Consider the following 22,540-nt stretch of genomic DNA (forward strand, 5'->3'; position numbering starts at 1 on the left):
TGTTTATTTATTTTTGAGAGAGAGACTGAGCACGAGTGGGGGGAGGAGCAGAGAGAGAGAGGGAGACACAGAATCCAAAGGAGGCTCCAGGCTCTGAGCTGTCAGCACAGAGCCCGACTGAACCCACGAACCTCAAGATCATGGCCTGAGCCGAAGTCGGATGCTTAACTGACTGAGCCACCCAGGCGCCTCTCTGATTGCTTTATTTAAATGATTTGCTTTAATCAGAGTAATACATATACAGGATTTAGGGAGTCATGCAGTACACAGGGCTTATGATGAAACTCAGCATTTCTCTGCTCCACGCAGGGAACCCTTCTGAGTACCACATCACATCTTAGAGCCAGCTGCTTTCAACAGTTTTTAGCTATTTCTTGTAGTATGTACATTTATATATTTTTTAAGTTAAATATATTTTTAAATATATAAGACTTTTACATCATGTAAAAGTCAAAACTATGTGAATATATAATATAAAAAAGTTGCACTCTGGTTCCTGTCTTTTTACCCTCTTCCTCTCCTCAGTGTGTAAATGGTTTTATTAGGTTTTTTTTCAGCTTTCTAGTGTATGTTTATGTACTTGCAAACAAATATAAATATATTTTCTCATTTTTACCTTTTTTCCAAAACAAAATAGGCAGCATATATTTACATTATTCTGTATCTTTTAACATATCTTGGAGATCTTGTCGTGTTAGTACGTACACATCTAGCATTATTTTTTGCATCTGCATGGCATTGCATTGCGTGGATATACCATGATTTATTTAACCGGTCCCCTATTGATGGATACTGGAGTTATTTCTAGTCTTTTATCATTATAAATAGCACCATAATAGATAACATCATATGTATTTTGTTGGTTCTGAGATATACTTTTTTTTTTTTACATTTTAACGTCTTTATTTTGAGGAATAACTTAGAATTGATGGCTTATTGTAGTTTAAGTGGCCATAGTATTTCATATAATTGTAGGTACCTTTGGGACATTTCCCAGAAGAGGGATCTGTAGGTCAAGGGAAAATGCCTCTGTAGTTACAATAGATAGACAAAATGTATTTTAATCTTATGTAGCCTTAAGCATTCATCTTAAAGAGCCACTGGTCATTTTATCCTGAAGTGTTTCTACTGATACATAAAAGGATATGCAGTGTAAACCTCCTTGATTTTTTTTTCCTTTTTCATTATGTGATCATTACATATTTATTAAGTAATTTCTTTGTGGGTAGTTCTTAGGTAGTGGCCTTTTAAAGTGTATAAGTGTGTCTGCGTATTTTTCTAATTTTATTTAGAAGTGATAAAAAGTCTCTTCTTTATTATGTCCATGTTCACTATGAATCTCTTATTTCCAGTGTAAAGGTTCCAGTGGTATATGTTTTGGTGGAAGTTTATAGATTGAGATGTCTTCAGGATAAAATTTTTTACCTTCTCAAGTTTTTCTCTTCAGGTCAAAATGTGGAGAAAGAGATGAATTATCTCCGAAGAGAATTAAAGTGGAGGTAAGATTATGCATAATATATTTTCATGCTAATAATGTTTATTTACTAATTCAAACCAAAAAAAAAGGATATTCCATGAACAAGTGAAAAATGTGAATTTTGGAATTTTTTTTTTTTTTTTTTTTTACAAATTTCTGTTGTTTAATGTTTATTTTTGAGACAGAGAGAGACAGAGCATGAACGGGGGAGGGGCAGAGAGAGAGGGAGACACAGAATCCGAAACAGGTTCCAGGCTCTGAGCTGTCAGCACAGAGCCCGACTCGGGGCTCGAACTCACGGACCGCGAGATCATGACCTGAGCCGAAGTCGGCCGCTTAACCGACTGAGCCACCCAGGCACCCCTGGAATCTTTAAAACAATATAGAATTTTGTTGCTTTGAAGTATCTAATTTGAACTAGGAAACTGAAGAAATTCTTAGAAAATAATGATGAGATTGATGTCCAGTCATTTTATTACAGTCGGTGGGTGTTGCTTATAGATTTAAAACTCTCCTGGTTACATGATTTCTTTCTTTCTTTTTTTTTTAACTTTATCTATCTATCTATCTATCTATCTATCTATCTATCTATTTTTTTGAGAGAAAGAGAGAGCACAAGCAGGGGAGGGGCAGAGAGAAGGAGAGACAGAATCCAAACCAGTCTCTGCACCATCAGCACAGAGCTCATTGTGGGGCTCGAAGTCACATACTGTGAGATCATGACCTGAGCCACGATCAAGAGTCGGACACTTAACCAACTGAACCACCCAGGGGCTCCAAATGATTTCTTTTATAATCTTATTTATTTAGTCATCTTATCAAATACGTTTAGAGGAGCCAAGGTTTATTTATATTAACAATCTGAGAGAAATGACAATTTAGTAGCTGCAAGTAATGGAGACTTGCCTATAATTAAGCCTCTTAGAGGATTGTGGTTGAGGCTGTCCCTTCAGATTTTAGGCTTGCAAGAGGTAAGGTGGGAGTTGAGCAAGAAAAACGAGCTTTTGTTAGGGCTGTCAGAACTATAGAATGGTTTCAAAACCACTGTTCCTTAATTTGGAATAAATACTTTTTAAAGGCCAGTCTGAAGCAGAGTAGAAATTTGAAGTCAGAGAGCTCCTTCCTTTTTTTCTTGGGCAGGGGATTGACAAGGGGGGGGGAGGGGAGGGGGTCATTAATTCTCTTAGCCATCCATTATTTAATTTCAAGTTCAAACAAATAAACTATGTTTGACTATCCTAAATTCTCTCATTATTTTAACTAAGCATCTGTTTGGACTAATCTTTCAGCCATACCAAAGCCACAGTTATCTTTTAAAAACATAAATCCTGGGGCACCTGGGTGGCTCGGTTGAGCATCCAACTTTGGCTAGGATCATGATCTCACGGTTAGTGAGTTCGAGCCCCACATCAGGTTCACTGCTGACAGTGTAGAGACTGCTTCCGATCCTCTGTCCCCCTCTCCCCCACTTGTGCTCTGTCAAAAATAAAAAAATAATAAAAATTAAAAAAAAAAAACAATTACAAAAGAAAAAAAGAAACAAACAAACAAACATAAATCCCTTCCTTGCTTAAATCTTTCCAGGGCTTTCTACTGTACCTAGAATAAAATCTACACTTTTTCCTGAGGCATCTAAGATCCTCTATGATCTGACTCTAACTTTGTATCTCTGGCCTCATCTGCTACCACACTTCCCCATTCTTACTGTGTCCCAGCTACACTGACCCACTTTCTGTTGCTGGAACATGCCAAACTCATTTGTGCCTCATCACTCACTGTTTGTTCCCCTACCTAGATCTTTAGCTCTTCACCTGGCTTTAGCTCATAGCTGAGAATTTGCTCTGACATACCTGCTTCCCTTTCTAAAAGGGCACCTTTACCTCAAAATCACATTCAGGCTCATTTTCCTGGTTTGTTTGTTTTCATAGCACTTACTGGTACCTGAAACTATTATGTATTTATTTTTATTATCAGTCTTCCCCATTAGATGAGAGTACAGCTCTTATCTGTCCACTACTTTATACTCAGATTTTATAATAGTGCCTTGCACTTAATAGGCACTTAATAAAATCTGTTAGATGAAATAATGAATGGCCATGGTTAAGTATCTTTGATTTCTTAAAAACTTTAGCCTAAAGCAGTGGTTCTTAAAGAAGGGAAGAATTTAAAACGTTGTGCTTATATTTGTAATCAACCTCTTATTAGGTCTTGAGTAATGTTTAAGATGGGTTAGCTTCAGATACTATGCAAAAAAAATTGTTGAAATGATCCAAAAGGCCATTAGAAGATAATCTAACTAGTGAAATAGTTTTATCCTGTTGCATCCCAAGATAATGAGAGAGGATCCCTGTAGATTTGGTGACTCTGCCACTGAGAGGGAAGGCAGGTAAACACAGAGACTGCTAAGAAGGCACGTGCCATCAGAGGGAGGATTTAGAGGAAAAGGTATAAAACCTACCCAGTGACCGGAAAAGGTAGTCAGCTGCTAGGCTAGAAGTTCTGACCACCTCCCTCTCCCACTGTTGGCCCTGACTCAGGACCTGTTGTGATCCTGACTCAGGCTGTTCTCACATTTAAGCCCCAGTTTCCCTCATTGTCTGTCTGCAGAGATCACTGTTGAACATTGAAAGTTTGAGATCACGAACCTCACGGACTGTTTGATCTGTAATTTTTTTCTTGTTAGGCTGTATTGATAAATCTTTCTGACCTTCTCAGTGGCCCTTATCTGAAATTTAAGCAAAGTATTTTTTGTATCCAGTCACAATGTTTTGAGTTTCATTTTAGTAGTTCAGAGTATTAGGTTATAGCATTAGATGTGACCCTTCTGTTCCTTTAAATATGTTGCACTATAGATAATTGAATGATAGTTCTGTATGGTTAGTTTATTGTTTTACTAGTGTTCATAAAGCCATTTGAAGGGTTCTGGATTTAGAATTAAGATAATCAGCATTTTCTTTTTCTGTGAATAACAGTTCTAACCTCTCCCAAATAAGACACATGACTAGTCAACTGCAGGCTACTTTATTTTTTAATGTTTATTCTTGAGAGAGAGAGAGACAGACAGACAAACAGACAGAGCATGAGCGGGAGAGGGGCAGAGCGAGAGAGGGACACAGAATCTGAAGCAGGCTTCAGGCTCTGAGCTGTCAGCACAGAGCCTGACATGAGGCTCGAACCCATGAACCGTGAGATCATGACCTCAGCTGAGGTTGAATGTTAAATGCTCTTATAGACCACTCTTGATGTTTCCCAGAAAGAAATAGAGACTTTAACTTTGAATTTAGGGCAGTTTACTTTTTTTTGTTGGTTTGTTTTTAATTTTGTTTTGTTTTTGCTTAGTTTTTTAAAAGCACTCCTGTGTTGCAGGGTGACTATCTCTTCAGAGTGTGTGAGTGTGTGTGTTATGCATGTGTGTACCTACACCTGTATTCACTGTAATCCTTTGCAAGATATACAGTATTGGCATAAGTCCTTGTCCAAATTCTTTCGTGTACTGTAATTCAGATTTGAGATAGCGGAGCTATTCATTGGTTCTGGAAGCTGGTACTGAGGTAGTTAGTATTGTATAGGTTTGTTACTCTCTTAAGACTTTTCATCAAGTATTAGTGCTTTGTCTAGATCTACTTTCTATGTGGCTACTGCGAAGGGGAGAGTTTCTGGCATGAGGAGAGATTAAGGGAGGCTCTGTTGAGTAGATAACTGTTTGAGCTGGTTTATTTTATTTTTAAAAAAAATGTTTAATCTTTATTTATTTCTGAGAAAGAGAGAGAGTGTGAGCGGAGGAGGAACAGAGAGAGAGGGAGACACAGAATCCAAAGCAGGCTCCAGGCTCCAAGCTTTCAGCACAGGGCCCGATGCGAGGTTCGAACCCATGAACCGCGAGTTCATGACCTGAAGTTAGACGCTCAACCAACCAACTGAGCCACCCAGGGCTGGGTTTTAAAATAAGGGTAGGATTTCAGAAGGTAAAGATGTGGGGTGGAGGGTAGAGGGGCATCACAAAGGTAGTCTATCTAGCATGGGCAAAGACACAGAGGAGAAAATCCTGTGCATTTTTAGAGAACAGTGAGAACAGTTTGTTCAGAATATATGACTGACACCAAGGACTTCATAAGTACAACTAGAAAGATTTTAGAATTCTTTGAACATAGTGTTTCTTATTTCATTTGAATTACTAATTCTCTATTAAAAGAATATACTATAAAGATAACCTTAGCACATTGTAAATTATAGCAGATTACTAATTACTAGGTCCATATGAATGAGAATTTAGTCTTTAATTTTCATGTTTCTGAAATCCTTGACAGTAACCAATTGGCATACATGCCAAGTTATTGACTTCTTTTCATTTTAAAAAGATAATTAAGAAAAAAATTTTTAAGTTTATTTTTCTTGAGAGAGAGGGAGAAGAGTGCATGAGCAGGGGAGGGGCAGAGAGAGAGGAAGAGAGAATCCCAAGCAGGTTCTGCACTGTCAGCACAGAGCCTGCCTGCCCAACACAGGGCTTAAAGTAAGGATCCTTGAGACCATGACCTGAGCCAAAACCAAGAGTTGGACGCTTACCCAACTGAGCTACCCAGACACCCCTTAAAAAAGATAATTTTTATAATGAACAAAAAGAAATGTAATGTCAGTAGATAAAATAGAAATGACATCACAAATAGACACGTAAGGGAAAGAAAAAATTTCTTGCGTGCCATTATCAGTGCATTAGGATAAACTAACGAAACTAAACGAAAGTGTTTTCTTGTTGCTGAATTATGTAATTTCCTGAACTGTTTGTGAAGGATTGGCTAGAAGTTTTAAAATCCTTGTCTGATATTTTTCCTCTTATTATGTAGTGAGTTGTTCCCTTTTAAAGATTTTTTTTTTAACATAAAATTTATTGTCAAATTGGTTTCCATACAACACCCAGTGCTCATCCCAGCCGGTGCCCTCCTCAATGCCCATCACCCACCCTCCCCTCCCTCCCACCCTAAAGATATTTTCTAATGGTAGTTTTGAGAGTGTGAGCCAGTGCGAGTGGGGAAGGGTCAGAGAGAGAGAGAGAGAAAGGGAATCCCAAGCAGGCTTCTTGCTGTCAGGATGGAGCCCGGCTCTGGGTTCTATCTCAGGAACTGGGAGATCCTGACCCGAGCTGAAATCAAGAGTCAGACTTGCAACAGACTGAGCCACCCAAGCACCCCAGTTGTTCCCCTTGAAGGATAGTTAGCTATTTATTTGATTGTTTTTGTTTAATACAGGATACATATTGTAGTAAAGTACTCAGCATAATCTGTTGTCCTTAAGTAGCACTCCTTTCTACAGGGAAAGTTTGACATTAAAAAACCTAGAGATTTTAGGGGCGCCTGAGTGGCTCAGTTAGTTGAGCGTCTGACTCTTGATTTCAGCTCAGGTCATGATCCCAGGGTCATGGCATGGAGCCCCGGGTCAGGCCACCCCACACTGAGTGTGGAGCCTGCTTAAGATTCTCTCTCTCCTTCTGTCCCTCTACCCCACTTGCATGTTCTCTCTCTCAAATAAAATTAAAAAAAACAAAACAACATAAAGATCTTGAACTTTCTTTCTGTAATTCCTAGAATAATGAAGTGGACACAGAGGAAAAAGGTTGCTAGCTTGGGGAGGCCGTAGGGTAACTCAGTGGAGCCTCTAGGGAAGGCACCTCTTCAACCCTGTAGGTTAGTAAGCAAGGCTTGGGAATATTTCTCCTGTCAAGGCTAGATGAATAACTTGTCCACCTGGAATACAACCCTTTGTGTAAATCCACTTTCAGCTAAAATAAAAATGAATTATGTTTATTCTTTCCTTTTTCATCAGAAACCCCAAACCTAAGCTCTGGGACACTTGGAAAAATAACTGCTTTTTCCTGAATGTATTGTATGCCTGTCCCTGCTAGGCATTTGAAATTCATGATCACAAACCTTCCTGTCTCTCATTATATGGAGGCTTTATGATTTCTGTGTATAGCCAAGGAGACACCCGTGAAGTCTCAGGAGCTTGCTCAAGTTGCCACATTGCTATCTAGTGGCAGAGCCAGGGCTCCTAATCTAGGTCTGACTCCTAAACTGCAAAGCAGAACTACCTTCCTGGGTGCTCATGAACCTTGGCTATAAAAACACTGTTAGAATTATACCTTTTCTCCTGCTAGTCTGGTATGAAAAGCAAGCGTGTATAGCAACTGAAGTCTTTGAAGAAAGGGGAAAGGGTGGCAGTTACCATTTTCTGTTTCAAGGAAGCTTATCCGAACAATTAAGTTTTGAGTAGAAAATTTAACAACATAAATTACAAAATGTATTTAAATATAAGACGTTACCATTTGTCAAACTAAATGCTTATTAGCATGAGGAAAAGCACTGTCTTTGGAAGGAGGTTAAACCGAGTAAATCAAGAAAAATTAGCTTGATTTACGTATACTGTACCTATGACAGTGTGTTTAAGACAGCTTGACAACTAAAGGAGGTGAAAAACCAACAGCCAAAGTCCCTGGCACTCATATCTTTCCCTCATTTTTAAAAAATATTAATTAGGGGCACCTGGGTGGCTCAGTCGGTTAGGTGTCCGACTTTGGCTCAGGTCATGATCTCACAGTTTGTGGGTTCGAGCCCCGCGTCGGGCTCTGGGCTGACAGCTCAGGGCCTGGAGCCTGCCTTGGATTCTGTGTCTCCCCCTCTCTCTACCCCTCCCCTGCTCACACTGTGTCTCTCTCTCAAAATAAAGATTAAAAAAAAATTTTTTTTAAATATTAATTAAAATAGATTTCAGTTGATAGCCTTTCTTTTTCATTAAGAACATAACATGTTCTCAGAACAAACCCTGTCATTACCTTCAGTGTCGTAAGTAGTGTCTTGGAAGAGAGGAAGGATATGGTGGTTACTGTTCCAATCTCATCTGTAAGTTTTCTTCGTTCACTGACATTGCTGGAAACTAGGGAGAGAGATGGGAGGTGACAGCATTCTTGATCCTGTGTGGGCTGGGAGTGCCAAGCAATCAGAGATAACTGCATGAAAGAAATGCAGTTTGTTAATAGAGTCCAGAAAGTCAGAGAATTGGGGTTTTGAAGAAGAAAGACTTAGAGGAAACATCTGCTAGCAGTTCCAGGGGGGTGGGGGTGGGAGAGGGAGGCAGGGGGAGGGAAGAGGGTCAGAACATCCACCTACGCTGTTACTAAGCTATTGAGAGAAAGCTGGTCTAATTTGATGTAGACTCTTCCCCTCTGGATCAGAAAAACAGAAGCATTACAATCTGCTATTCATATAGAAAGTGTGAGTAGAAAAAAAAAGGAAAATGCACGTGTGAGGCTGAGAACATCTGTTGGAACAAGTCATTTTAAAGACAGCTAAGCAGTGGCTTTAAAGCTTGCCGGTATTTGGTGGGAAAGTTGAGGAGGAATGGGGGTGGAGACCAATGGGATGAGAGTAATTAGGTCACGAACAGCATCCCACCCTGTGTCTTTTATTTTCTCAGTGCTCAGAATCAGAGTCTCACCAGTAAGGGAACACTGTGATTAATGGCAGCAGCCAAGAATATGACATGAAGATAAATTGCTCATAGCGTGGTACAGCTGGTTCTTGGGAAAAAAGCTTGAGAGACATATAACAAAAGTCCTGCACCAAACATAATATGAAAGACACCAGTTTCTTGGGAATGTTCTCACTTTTATTTCTAAGCCACATATTTTGGGTACCTGAAACCTAGATCATGTAGTGATAGCTCCTCAGTCCTGTATTTTTCCGTAAAGAACTATCAAAGACTGTGGGAAAAAATCAGAATGACTAATGTCTTCATTACAGAGACAGACCACTCATTACTTGGATATTGTTGTTTATTGCTTATTGCATGTTTTTACGTCTCTTTATTAATGAAGGAGCAGTGTCCATTTCCCAAAAACTTGCACATACATGTAGAGTTTGAAGTTACCCCTTCCAGCTTTTCCAAATTCTCATGGTTGAATAATCCTGACAGTGATGCCACTGTATGTTTGTATAGCAATGTGGGCTTTTCCAAGAGTCACTGTTTGCATTACTTCATGGAATCCCCACAAATCTCCACTGGGCAGATAAAGCAGATGGTTTAAATCTCCATTGAAGAATAATGAAGTTAACTTTCCTACCTGGGATCACACATCTAGTTCTTAACATAAGAAGACTAGATCACTCTTTCTTCTGTGAGTTCCTTTAAAAATACCGGAATATTGGAGATTCTGGCCTGGGCACACCCCACCCAGGGCTTGTTGAGAAGCTGGAATTCTCTAGTGTGGTTATCCAACCTGACTCTTGCCCCAAGTTCACAACTCCGTGAACCTGCCTTGCAAACTTACCTACACAGAGGTCTCCAGAGGGTAAGATGTAGCCTGTCCCCTACTGAATTCATCAACCTTCTGCTCCCTCCCAAGCCTCCTTCTTGGTGCTGAATTCATTACTTTAGAGAATGTTACCACCAAACTCCTGGTTGCCAAAGCCATATCTTAGGAATTCGTGTGTTTCTCTGTTGTAAGGCCACTATTCTCTGTCTTGGTCACAGCCTTCTAACCAGTCTCCCTACCACCATCCTTGCCCCCCCCAGTACATTGCCCCCATCACATTCAGATTGGACTTTCAGAAACACAGATCGGGTTCATTTTCTCCCTGAGAGCTATGTTTCTCCCTGAGCTATGTTAAATATTCTCCAGCCTCTCAAGTGTGTCCTCCTGTTCTTTTTGCCTCCAGGCTTTTATATAAGCTACTCTCTTTCCCTAGAGCCTTCTCTTCTTTCAAGTCTCAGCCTAGATGTCATGCCTTCTGGGAAGCCTTCCCTGACGGCGTCTGTGCTCGGGATCTCTTCGTCCTTGCCTTCTCTAGACTGTTTGCTAGAAGGGCAGGAGGCATGGAGTCCAGGCATCGAGTACCGAGTCTAGAACCTATTATGCAAACAAGAGATTTTGTATGAATGAACAAACAAGTATTTCCAGATTTCCACTGTTCTTTCCACTAGAACAGTTCCCTTCCAGTATGGTCAATATTGTCCTGCTGGTTTTAGTGTTAAAAACCCAAGATGTCTAGTATGTAAGTAATCTCTGAGCTGCCTATGCTGTATCATAGAAATGCAGTAAGTCACTTAACAGCGTGTTCTCTATTTTACTGTGGTTAAATCCGGTAGCTTTTAAAGGGAACTTAATAAATATCAGTAGCAGACATTTGTTGGGTAATATCTGTGTGCCAAACATTGTGCTAAGTGTTCTTTATCAATTTTTGCTTCTTTAAAATGGTTCTAGGGGCACCTGGGTGGCTTGGTCGGTTAAGCGTCCGACTTCAGCTCAGGTCATGATCTCACGGTACGTGAGTTCGAGCCCCGCATCGGGCTCTGTGCTGACAGCTCAGAGCCTGGAGCTTGTTTCAGATTCTGTGTCTCCCTCTCTCTCTGCCCCTCCCCTGTTCATGCTCTGTCTCTCTGCCTCAAAAATAAATAAACGTTAAAAAAAAAAATGGTTCTAAAGTTAGCAGAGTAGACACAGAAACATGAAATGGTCTGTCCAGTATCACAGCAAATAAGTAGTACAATTGGATTTGGAACTCAGTATAAATCAGAGGGTTAAACCCGTTCAGCTTATGAAAATCCAAGAGATGTGCCTCTGTTTATTGTTAGGAGTTTCATAAGTATGTAAGTCTAGGACTTTCTCGTTTGAGCACGGGCTTTGAAGCCAATGTCCGTAGCTGTAAAATGAGAGAAACCCAGGGTGGTTTGTGGTGGGGATTAAATGAGATAATATAGGTCAAATGATAGTTGGGAATTGGTGGTACATGGTAGTCACCTGGAAAATGATAGCTTCTCTTTTCCAAGTCTTCTACTACCTTACCTTGTTGAACTTCAGAACTTAAAGGAGAGATCGCTAAAAAGAGAGAGTTAGGTTTTTAGGTCTAAATAAGTTCTTAGAGAAAAACTGAATGGCTAAAAAAGTGTACTTTTGATTTAGACTTAGATTATATACACTTGCATAAAGTTCATTCTGGCTCTGTTAATGATTATATTCCATACATTCTTCTGAGCCAAGGGTCTTTGGTCTTGTAGGGGCCTAGACAGGAAGCTTTTTTCAATACTAAAAAAATTCTACGGTGCCTGGGTGGCTCGTCGGTTAAGCGTCCTACTCTTGATTTTGGCTCAAGTCATGGTCTCACAGTTGTGAGATTGAGACCCACATTGGGCTCCACGCAGAGTGTGGAGCCTGCTTGGCATTCCCTCTCTGTCTCTGTCTGTCTGTCTGTCTCTCTCTCTCTCTGTCTCTCTACCTGGGCCCCTGCCCTGCTCACATTCTCTCTCTTTCTCTCAAAATAAATAAATAACTATTAAAAAATAAAAATGTTGATTATATGTTTACCCACCATAAAGCTACATGAGACTATCTCAAGATGTCAAATTTATTTGCTTCTGACTCCGTTTCATTTCATGTCTTTGAATTTTAAAATAGTAAATTACTACTTAAGAAAAGAAGTTTGGTAGATGAAATCTTTGAAAACATGAGTTCTGCAGTGGAAAAATAAGACCTTGTTGGGGAAAAGCTTTTGAATCCGTATCTGTTATTTCAAATAAGATAAAATATTTTGTTATTATCACATCTCTTTCTGCTGTTATTATAAGAACTTTGGTTTTTAATGATTTACCCTTTGTTACACAAATATATAGTTCATGAAACAAGGGGAGAAATGTTTTGGAGGTCAGTGACCATTTCTGTGAAGAGTCCTTTAGTAGCTTTTAGTAAGGTTACTAAAACCATGCTGTCATGATATTTGTAGATAACAATTTCATGTGGAGCAATAAATTACCAAAAAACCCACAAAATAACTGAGAAAAGTAGTAGGTTGACACTTTTATATATACATAAAGTGGACAGTGGTAATAATGTAAGTTGGTATATTGTCCAGGAGTAGAGTGCCTGAGGTAGGCTCTGTTTTATGTAAGAATTAATTATGCATTGATACACTTATTTAGCAGTGATTACATGCTGAAGGCAGTATCTCATTTGCTCCTCACAACAACCCTAACAGATAGTTGCTCTTATCTTTATTTTTCATATGAGGAAACTAACCTTCTGAAAGGTTAAATTACTTATCCAGTGTTAAGTGGTAGAATTGGAACTTGAGTGCAGGTGTTGAGAATTCAAATCACCATTGCCTCTTATATGAAATGCTGAAGGAGAAATCACAAGTCAACATGGAAGAATTCTGAAATTCCAGTCGGGATTATTGGGTAGCACTTCGAAGGAAATTTACATTGGTTCTTTACAACATTACATATAACAAAATAAAATCCTGATGGACTAGAGAGTTAAATTTAAAAAACAAAGCAAACAGATAAAGCTTTAGAAAAACTGGAGGGTAGAGTTGAGTATTTATCAAATCTGTAAAGCAGAGTGCCTTTCTGAAGTTTATAGTGATAGAAGAATTTACAAAATAAATGTATACACAACTACAGTAGATAAAATGTAATAAAAATTTTTGAATATTGATACCAAAATGCAAACTGGCAAAAATTAAGAAGCCAACACCGCCCAGTGCTGGCAAAGAAAAGTTATGGTAAGATTAACCATTGAAGGCCCTTGGGTAGAGGATGTGAAAGAAAAATGTTCATAAAAATGTCCATCCCTTTGCTGTAATTGTACTTCTGCAATCTATTGTATCGGAAAATCTAAGCTATGGAAAATGCTATTTCCATGAAAATATTTTTGTGGTGGTTTTCAAACCAAAAATAAGAAAAAGAAAAGAATGTCCAGTATGAAGATAGTGAATATTACTAGTTGAACCACTAGACGAAATGCTATGTGAAATGTATAAACATATAAATCTTTTTCTCTTTTTCATTTGTATTTTTACTGATGTTACAGCTGTAGAAATAAAGTTCGTACCATAAAAGTCTGAAGTGAAGTATTATACATTAAAATTTTAATCATGATTACTTGAACTGTAGGATTAAAGCTGTTTACTTGGCCCTGTCTTCCCAGTTCTGATATTTTATTTACAAACTCCAACTAAAAAGGACTTATGCTTTGGCCCATAGGATGGATTTCCAGATTTCCAGGATTCTGTGCAGACACTCTTCCAGCAGGCTAAAGCTAAGAGTGAAGAACTTGCTGCTCTTAGTTCACAGGTAACGTAAACCACCAGTTAACATTTCCTAATAATGTCTGTTGATGAACAATAAATGGCTGCTTCAGCTAGCTTCGGTTTTAAGCATCCAGGGATTGGATTTCTTTCTAGTGCTTTTTTAAATGTCATCTGATCCACAGCTGTATCAACAAGATAGCAACAACAACGTAGTTTGATTTGGTTATGAGCAGAATCTGATAGAGTGATATTTATTCTTTGTAGTTTTGTAGGAAGAAAGACAGATTCTCTACCTAAGAAAACTCAATTTGGTACCAGGAAAACAGCCATGTTGACTATGGCTGTGTGATACAACTCTGAGATAAACTAGAACTCGTTCTCAACACAACATCAATTGCCATGGTAGCTATTGTTAAATCATTTCAATTCGTGTATGGTAAAAAAAATCCTTAAATTAATGTGTAGCTTCAGGTGCTTTTGCTATTGAGTTATTTTATTGTTGTCTGTGAAAATTAACATTTAATTTAAATCTAATTTAACATTTCTAAAAGGTGTTAAAAGGTCTAATTTAACCTTTTAGAAAACACCGGAAGTTTTATTCCTGTTGATCTTCTGCCTAGTGACTCCTTTGGGTCAAATTCAGTAGTGCCAAGTCTTGTTTTTGTCTTGTTCAGAGGATGAAAACTCCATTTCCTCCTTAGAAATCTTACTGAAGTTTTATCAATTAATAAGCTCCAGTGAATCGACATTACTGTTCCTTTTGATCAGGTTTATGTGCATTCAGAAAAATAGCATAAGCTTTTATCCCAGTCTCTGAATTAATATTTTTCACCTGTTGATTTTTACTACTGTGAATCAGGATTTTTCGTAACTAATTTTATATAGGAGCTTCCTTGTGCTACTGTTTCATATGGAATGGTAGTGATTCCTGTCTGCATTTTGATTATTACCTGCTTAGCAAAATACATAAATACAGTGCTTTCAGTGTCACATGTAAGTAACTTAAAGCAATACATAAAGAAGAAACTTACAAAACACACACAGAGATAATTTGTATGTCAGCCAACTTAATTGTGATTTTAAAGCATGTCTTTTTACGATTGGTTGGGAAATACCGCAGTCTCATTCCACGAGCAAGGTGAAGATTCTTGTTGGCACTCATGTTTTTCCTGCATAATTTGCATTGTTTGATTTTGGTGGGAGATGTATTTGTCTTGTTCTTCTAGACAGCCATTTTACACCTTTTCTCCCCCAAACATACTGTCATCATATCAGAGCATGTGTAGTGCCAGATCCTAAAATAAAAAATGCCAAGATGTCACCCTGTGTGTTAGAAGCAGATTATAGCAGATGTTGCTGTTGCTCTGAGGTTCCTTTTTAAAAAAAATATTTTAAAGGACTCAGTACTTTGGGAAACAAAGCTAAGGTTATTTTGCCTTTGAGCTGAAGTGGAATTCTCTTTCAAGGATGAGCAGGAAGGTTTTTTTCTTTTGCACAAAATCCAACATTTTATGTTTTAACATGATGATATAGACATCTAAGCATATTTATGGAATGTGTATATCACATGAAGTGCGAACTAATTTAATGAATACTAAATATATTTGCTGGAGTCTGAAATTGGCATCTTTAAACCATTAAAACCATGTAGAATGTTTTAGTTACTGATTTTATTTTTGCTTTACTTACTAGCAGCCTGAAAAGGTGATGGCAAAGCAGATCGAGTTCCTTTGCGCCCCAGCTGGCTGTGAGAGACTGCAGCATGCTGAGAGAAGACTGTCCGCAGGGCTGTACAGGCAGACGTCGGAAGAGCACAGCCCTAACGGCCTGGCTGCTGACAGCTCTGACGGACAAGGTACCTCTCGAGAGTGGCCTATGCTTCTAGCGCAGTTGCTAGGTGCACGTCAGAGAGAAACAAAAGTTTGCCTACTTTTAAATCTTAATATTTTAGAGAGATTATTTTATATATTCTGTCTAAAAATTAATTGGTAAATTGTCTCTTTTTTAAAAAGAAGGAATTCATCCTGCAAATGTAACTCGTAATTATTTTGGGGTTTTTTTTGTTTGTATGTTTGGTTTTTACCTTATTATCCCTAAACAGTAGCCGACACATGCATTTGCCATGTATTTTGTAAAGGGTGAGTGGGAATGGGAAATGTAAACATTACAGATCATTTCCCCCAAAGAAACTGATTCCATGGGAGACGTTTGTCATTATTTAAAAGACCACAACTTCATACTTTTTTAGACTTCAAAAACAGATTTATCTATGAAATTTATAACATTTGGTTTCTAAGGGAATATGGTTAACTGCTTCTAAAGTACTGTGATGAGAGTTGAGATTTGTAGAGATAGTATACAAATGGAGAGACTTGAAGAAATTTTGTATTCTCTCAGGCTTTAGATTGGCCTACAGTCCCTATGAAAATATTTTGTGTGGTATGTTGGAGATTGTTCTCTTAGACACTTAGGTTTAGAAAGCTATGATTCATGAGTATTTTTATCATTTTAAAAATTATTTTCATTTTTTTGTATTCACACATGAAGAAAATCTCAAGTCATTGTCATTTACTCATAGTATTTCCTGGGTGCCGCCAGGCATCCTTCTGGGCACTGAAGATGCATTGGTGAAGTTAAGCCCCTGCTGGCTTGGAGCTTATGCTGCAGTGGAGGAAGAGAATAACTAGTTTCAAATAGTGATATGTGTCTGAAGGAAAACAATAATTTTTGTAGGACCGTCTTTTTTGTTTTGTTTACATATTATTACAGTTTTCTAGAGTGGTTACTACTGTCAAAATACTAGATTTCTTTCTAAGTAACAGTACCATGTTTTTTTTGTTTTTTTTGTTTTTTTTTGGAGAGAGAGAGCGCGCGCGCAAATGAGCGAGGGGGCAGAAAGAGAATCCCAGGAAGGGCAGAGAAAGAAAGAGAAGTGGGCTTCACCCGAAGAGGGGCTTGAACTCAGAACTGTGAGATCATGACCAGAGCCAAAGTCAGATGCTTAACAACTGAGCCACCCAGGTGCCCCAGTAACAATACCATCTTAATAAGCATTCGCCAAATGTAGAGTAAAATATGTCAGCTGATTTCAGAGTACTGGAGGAGAAGAACATTCTTCCTTTTTAAAATATTATGGAAACTTTATAGTTGAGGTCTTGTTTAACTTCTCTAAGTCATCCTTGACAGTTAAGACTCAAAAGGGTTAAGAAGCAAAAGCAAAATTAATGAAAGATTTGGTGACTCTTAATTTGTGAAACCAGGACAGTGCACTGTGGGGTAGCAGTCAGCTCTGTGTGATGGATTTAGGATTATGACAGAGAATAGGATTTGGTGCATTCAGCGTTATTACCATATCTGTGCTAATTCTGTCTTCATGGATTTACCATAGACTTTGTTGTTAACAGGAAGTTGCTTGAAGCCTTCTCTGTCTCTAGTGTTATTATATAGTGAATGACATGTCTTGGTAAATAAAATGGTTGCACTGCTAAGAAAATGCCTTACTCGGGGGATGTATTACATGCTAAAGCTGGAGTGCTTACTGGAAATCCCAGTCTTTTGTTTAGTTCATGTTTCAGTCTTAATGTCCCGGCAGATTCATAAACCTTGGAACTAGCATGAATCGCCATTTCCCTCTTAAGTTATCATTTAAGATATTTCTCTAACTCTTATTCAAATTGTTCAGTGCCTGTTGGCCTTCCTTACTTCTTTCCTAAGGAGTGTTCAGGCAATTTGTGAAAACTTATTTTTAAGAAAAACCACAAAGTGTTTTTAGTATTGTTCATGTTGCTTTTTTCCCCCTTTTCATTAGGAGAAAGACCTTTGAATCTCCGAATGCCTAATTTACAGAACAGACAACCCCATCATTTTGTGGTGGATGGAGAGCTGAGTAGACTTTATCCCAGTGAGGCAAAGTCCCAGTCAGGTAAGAATATGGGATATTATTAGAGTAACACTGGAATAAAATATCTTTAAATTCTGTTTTCCTGCCCTCCACTGTCATTCCCTACTCCCCTCCCCACCCCGTGTCCACCCCCCACCCACCAAAAAAAAAAAAAAAAAAAGGTCATTTACTAACAATGTTACTAGTCAGTTTTTCTCCTTTTGGAAATAATAGATTGCTCGAATAATAGCAAGTCTTTTGTTTGTTTGTATAAAGTAGGCTTGAATTCATGACCCTGGGATGCTTGACTCAGGATGCTTGACCCCGAGTTAGGGTCTTAACTGGCTGAGCCACTCAGGTGCCCCATTAGCCAATCTTTTTTAGAAACTGGTATTCCAAAGAATTGACAGAAGCTTATGAAGGTTGATACTATTTTGATTAGCTATTACATGAATGGTTACTTTTATACAAGATTTAAAACCAAATAATACGTGGCTGATTTATGTAATTACCTTTTTCCAGCCTTTCATAATGTGAAATTGAGGGATTACATGTTTCTTTTCGTACTAAGAAAACCCTGTACACCAAGTCTAAACTTTTCTTACAGATGCATTTTGGGGGTGATATTTATATTTCAGAAGTAAACTGAACTCCATAAAGGAAAAGTTATTCCTTATTACTGTTAGATGTTTACCTATTTTCACCCAAGAAAAAGTGAGTTCGACACAGTATTAGAGAACAACACCATTTGAAAATATGTAGTATCACTCAGCCTTTGAGTTAAAGTAACTTCACTTGAAGTCCGTTGCTTCATCTGTAAAACAAGTATCACTTCTACCGCATGGAGTTAATGAGTGTTCTACAGGTAGCATATATATAGAATTGTCTGGCTGGTAGCATATATATATATAGAATTGCCTGGCTGATAGGAATTCAGTAAATGGTAGCTACTGGTTTTATACTCTTCTAAATTTAAGATCTGCTTTTTCATAGAGTAAGTTCATAAATTGAACTGCCTAATTTCGGATCAGCTATTCGTATTGGTTACATTTCTAGAATCCTTTTCAAAGTGTGTGCATATATATTTGTCTTTTAGTGCTAGTGCTTCCTATCAGTGCTCTATGCTATCATTCTCTGCTGTTTTTGTGAGGTTGAAATAACTGCACACACCTGACTCCAGGAAATGGTTCCTTATGAAAGTAGTCTTCGTTCTTCTATCATGCGTCATGGCTGGAGATACTTTTAAAGATAGTTCTATGTTGAAATGTGGAAGATTTTTTTTGTCTCTTTTTTTCATTGATAGTGATTAAATATTTTAGCCAGTAACTTTGTATACGTGTGACCCATTTTATTTCACATATATTTTTTTATCATGTTGAACCAAATGTTAAATAAAAATATGGTCTATTTGTTAAATGCTTTTTTGTGCCTTTCATCGTTTAACTCTCATGCCGCCCTATATAGATACTATCCCCATATTACAGATGAAGAAAGATACTAAGGCTTAGAGAGGTGTGTACGTTGCTTGGAGATGTACACAGCTAGTAATTGGCAGAGATGGAATTTAAATCCAGAATCGAAGCTCTTAATCACAAACTCTATAAACATAAAATGTTTTTATGGAATTGCAGAATTATGAATAGTTGATACTGTTTGCTGTGGATTTTGGGGATTTGTTTCATATGTTTGAATTTGTTTTTTGTGATCCATTGATTTAAAGTATCAACACACCCTGTTTCCATTTTTATGCAGAGAGTCTTGGGATTTTAAAAGACTACCCTCACTCAGCTTTTACTTTAGAAAAGAAAGTCATCAAAACAGAGCCTGAAGATTCAAGATAGCTGTGATTCTCCCACTGTTCTCTGGAAATGGCATTCAGTTTAAGGATAATGCTCCATCATAGAAATAAGCCTTAATAACCAACGTTGCCTCATTCAGCTCAAACAGATTTCATAGCCAAAGCATAAGGATTGATACAGTAGTCTGTGGAAACCAGGAAGACAAAACAACAGCCACAAAAGAGAAAATTGAGAGAATGTTGCAATCTGTAACAGAAATATTGATCCATTCACATTCCTGTGTAAGTCATTTTACGTGGAAAAGCTTACAAATTAATATTGTAAGCATTCATTATTTAAGAATGTACAATGTATTTGTGTAATTTATAGAAGTAAAAGCTAGATGTGGAGACCTGTTTGGTCCAATAGATGTGGATACAGTTTATTTTACTTGAAATTTCACTGTCTACTTTTAAGTGTATTTAGCATAGATATTATTATTTGTTAGAGTTTAGATCTTTGCAGTCATAAAGAAAGTTTAAGTGATGTAGTTATTGGCAAGGTTGCAATGACTTTGGAAAAATGGAAAGCAAATGGCTTAATTTAAACCAAGAAAAATATTGTGTATTTAATATTTGATAAAACTGATTTTAATAGGAAATGTGTCTTTTTTAGTAGTAAAATGTCACTTTTGCTGGCTTAATCAGGCACATTTATGCAATTAATAAATACTAAAGTAAGTTTAAAAATGGGCACTAGAGTAGCAGATCTCTTAGTCGACTCAGATTGCATTATATCATTATATCGTAACAAAAATAGGAAGCTATTACTTGGACAGAGTATTTGAAACAAGTGAACTGATATGTAAAAGCCTTGACTTAAACATTGTTATTTAAGAATGTGTTGAATAGATTAAGGCATAATAAGTTAACCCCAAATGTGATAAGGATGGTGACTAGTAAAAAGGCTATAATATATAATATTATAGAGTAAGAACCATTTTATATCCAGAAATTCTTCTTTATGTCCTAGATAGAGTCTGAGAAAGTAGGTGGCTCTCCCTGGGGAATGTCTCACCACCCAGACCGTAACAAGTGTGGACAATCACTACATCCACATTTGCAGGCATAATTCTGTGGACATTTAGTTGACACCTGTATTTGTTATTTATTTTACAATTTTGTGGACCTTTCATATTTGTGTCTGCAGTTTTTTTCTTAAAATTCATTTTAGCTTGAAAGTATGTTTTAATTTCTTCCCCCTAATTAGTGGGCTGTGTGCATATTTATGGGGGTGTGCTTAAATGTTAATAATGTACTTGCATACTTAGGAGAATTTCACATTGGAATCCATAGTTTAAAAAAACCAAATAATATTTCTACCAATTTACATTTTTTCTTTTGGTTTAAAAAAAGACATTTGACCGCTTTACCTACTTCCTCCAGATTCATCTAAACCCAGATATTGCTGACAACAGCATACTGAGTTGAATATGTGGGTTTTTTTGTTTTTAATTCTGCTCTAGGTCATAATTGTGTACAAAATACTCAGTTGTACTCTGTTATACTAAAATTCATCAGCCAAATGTTGGATGAAATGTCGGGACTGTAGTCTCTGATCACTGTCACATATATAATTGCTTTTTCATTTTGATATGTAGAATAGCTTTACAGTAGAAACACCAGTAAACAACTTTTATACTATTGAAAGGCTCTTTCCCCTACCTAAATGTTTTAATTGTACCATAGTGTTTAGCCCACTGAAGAAGCTTTTTATGGACCTTGCAACTTCATTGCTAGCGTGAGGTTGATTATTGTGGTGGTATTGTTCACTGTGTAGAAATAGTAGGAGTATGATTTAAATAGATTGTTCAGTTTTTAATATTAGCCATAGAACTGGTTAGTATCTCAGTAGTTTCATGAAACGTTTCCTGTATTCTAATCTATTTTGAGAAATTTTGTGGGTTTTTTTTAATTGTGTCTTACAGTTCAAGTTTGTAGATTTTAATAAGCAACAATTTTTAAAGATGCGGTAATCTTCCAACTAATATTTATCCATCTTTCATGGCCCCACAAACTGCATCTTTAAATCCATAAATAAGTTTCCGTAAGTATCATACTTTCCTGGTCTTTCAAGCTTAGTGATAAGGGGGAAGCACAAGAAAAATTTCAGTAGAATACAGTTTTTATTTTGTAAACACTAATGTATTAAATTTGCTATACATTGAAGCAAATAATATATATTTTTATTTGAATTGTATATATGAATTGGATGTTATAATTAGTTGATTTTTTTCATTGTGTTGGAGGTATTTTCACTGAACAAGGTCAATTGGTTACCTCAGTATTACAGCCAATATAGTCCAAGGGACCATTTCTCCCCAAGTCTGTGTTGTACTTTATTATGTGAAGTCTGCGTTTCTGTGACTCTTAAATCTGTTGGTGAGGTGGGATGAGTGCACTTGCTTCCTGTGGCAATAAAGATTTTCTGTGCCTCACACATTTATGTGTATAGAACTTTCTGCATAGCACTTTTCACAGTAGGTATTAGTAGCCTTCTCTGCCTCCCCTCTGTGATTTTTTGGGCTGGACTTGGGTGTTAGGGGCCAGGACTTCTCTCTTTAAGTCAAAACTAAATATCATTGTCTGCCTTCATTTCTAGAAACTAAATATTATTGTCTGCCTTCATTTCTAGAAAGTTACTTGGCAAACAGGTACTTAATTTGACTCTGTCAGGGATGGCGTTTGGTTTATATTGTTCTCACTTAAGAGAAGTTTACAAAGACGTTGTAAAAACTATCCACCATATCTAACCAACTAATAAATTAAAGGAGGAACATTAGGATTTAACATTTATGATACACTAATATTTATAAAGTGTTAATGTGATTTGGCCTCAGTGTTACAGCTAATTACATGATATTGAGCCAAACTGTGGTAGAGAATTAGCAAAAGCTTTGCAGTGAAGTTTTAATTGATGAGTTTGGTGGGTTAATAAAGAGCTTGATTGTGTCCCAACACTGTGCTAGATGATAGGATGAGGGTGGAGGCCACAGAGGAAACCTAAGACATGATCCTTGCCCTTTGTGAATCCAATACCTAGTTGAATTGGAACTAATACCACTCAGATAAAAATACAGATTTTCATGCGTTACAGACTTGGGATGAATAAGGAGCTGACATTTATGTGTATTCTGTGTTTAGTAGGCATTATGGGAGTAGGCACTTCACAGGTGAAAGAAAGCATATTTAGTGATTGAGATGCAGAAGAGATCAGCCACGACTAGAATAGTTAACAGAAGGCCATGAGATGTGATAAAAAGCCATAGCGG

General features: G+C 37.4%; 1 protein-coding gene across 2 annotated transcripts in view; it reads left to right on the plus strand.

The window, feature by feature from the left end:
* The window catches only part of NAB1 (NGFI-A binding protein 1), a 44,237-nt gene extending 22,529 nt beyond the window's left edge, over positions 1-21,708 (plus strand). Inside the window, exons 4-8 of one of the 2 annotated variants that reach the window (XM_030326013.1) lie at positions 1,448-1,499; positions 13,505-13,594; positions 15,244-15,406; positions 17,360-17,473; positions 19,184-21,708. In XM_030326013.1, the coding sequence (XP_030181873.1) occupies positions 1,448-1,499; positions 13,505-13,594; positions 15,244-15,406; positions 17,360-17,473; positions 19,184-19,272 (508 nt within the window). In that variant the 3' untranslated portion in view covers positions 19,273-21,708. The remainder of the gene's footprint in view (positions 1-1,447; positions 1,500-13,504; positions 13,595-15,243; positions 15,407-17,359; positions 17,474-19,183) is intronic. The other variant, XM_030326014.1, reaches the window with a different exon arrangement.
* Positions 21,709-22,540: the final 832 nt, after the last annotated feature.

This window comes from Lynx canadensis, chromosome C1, assembly GCF_007474595.2.
Source record: "Lynx canadensis isolate LIC74 chromosome C1, mLynCan4.pri.v2, whole genome shotgun sequence".
Lineage (NCBI taxonomy): Eukaryota > Metazoa > Chordata > Mammalia > Carnivora > Felidae > Lynx > Lynx canadensis.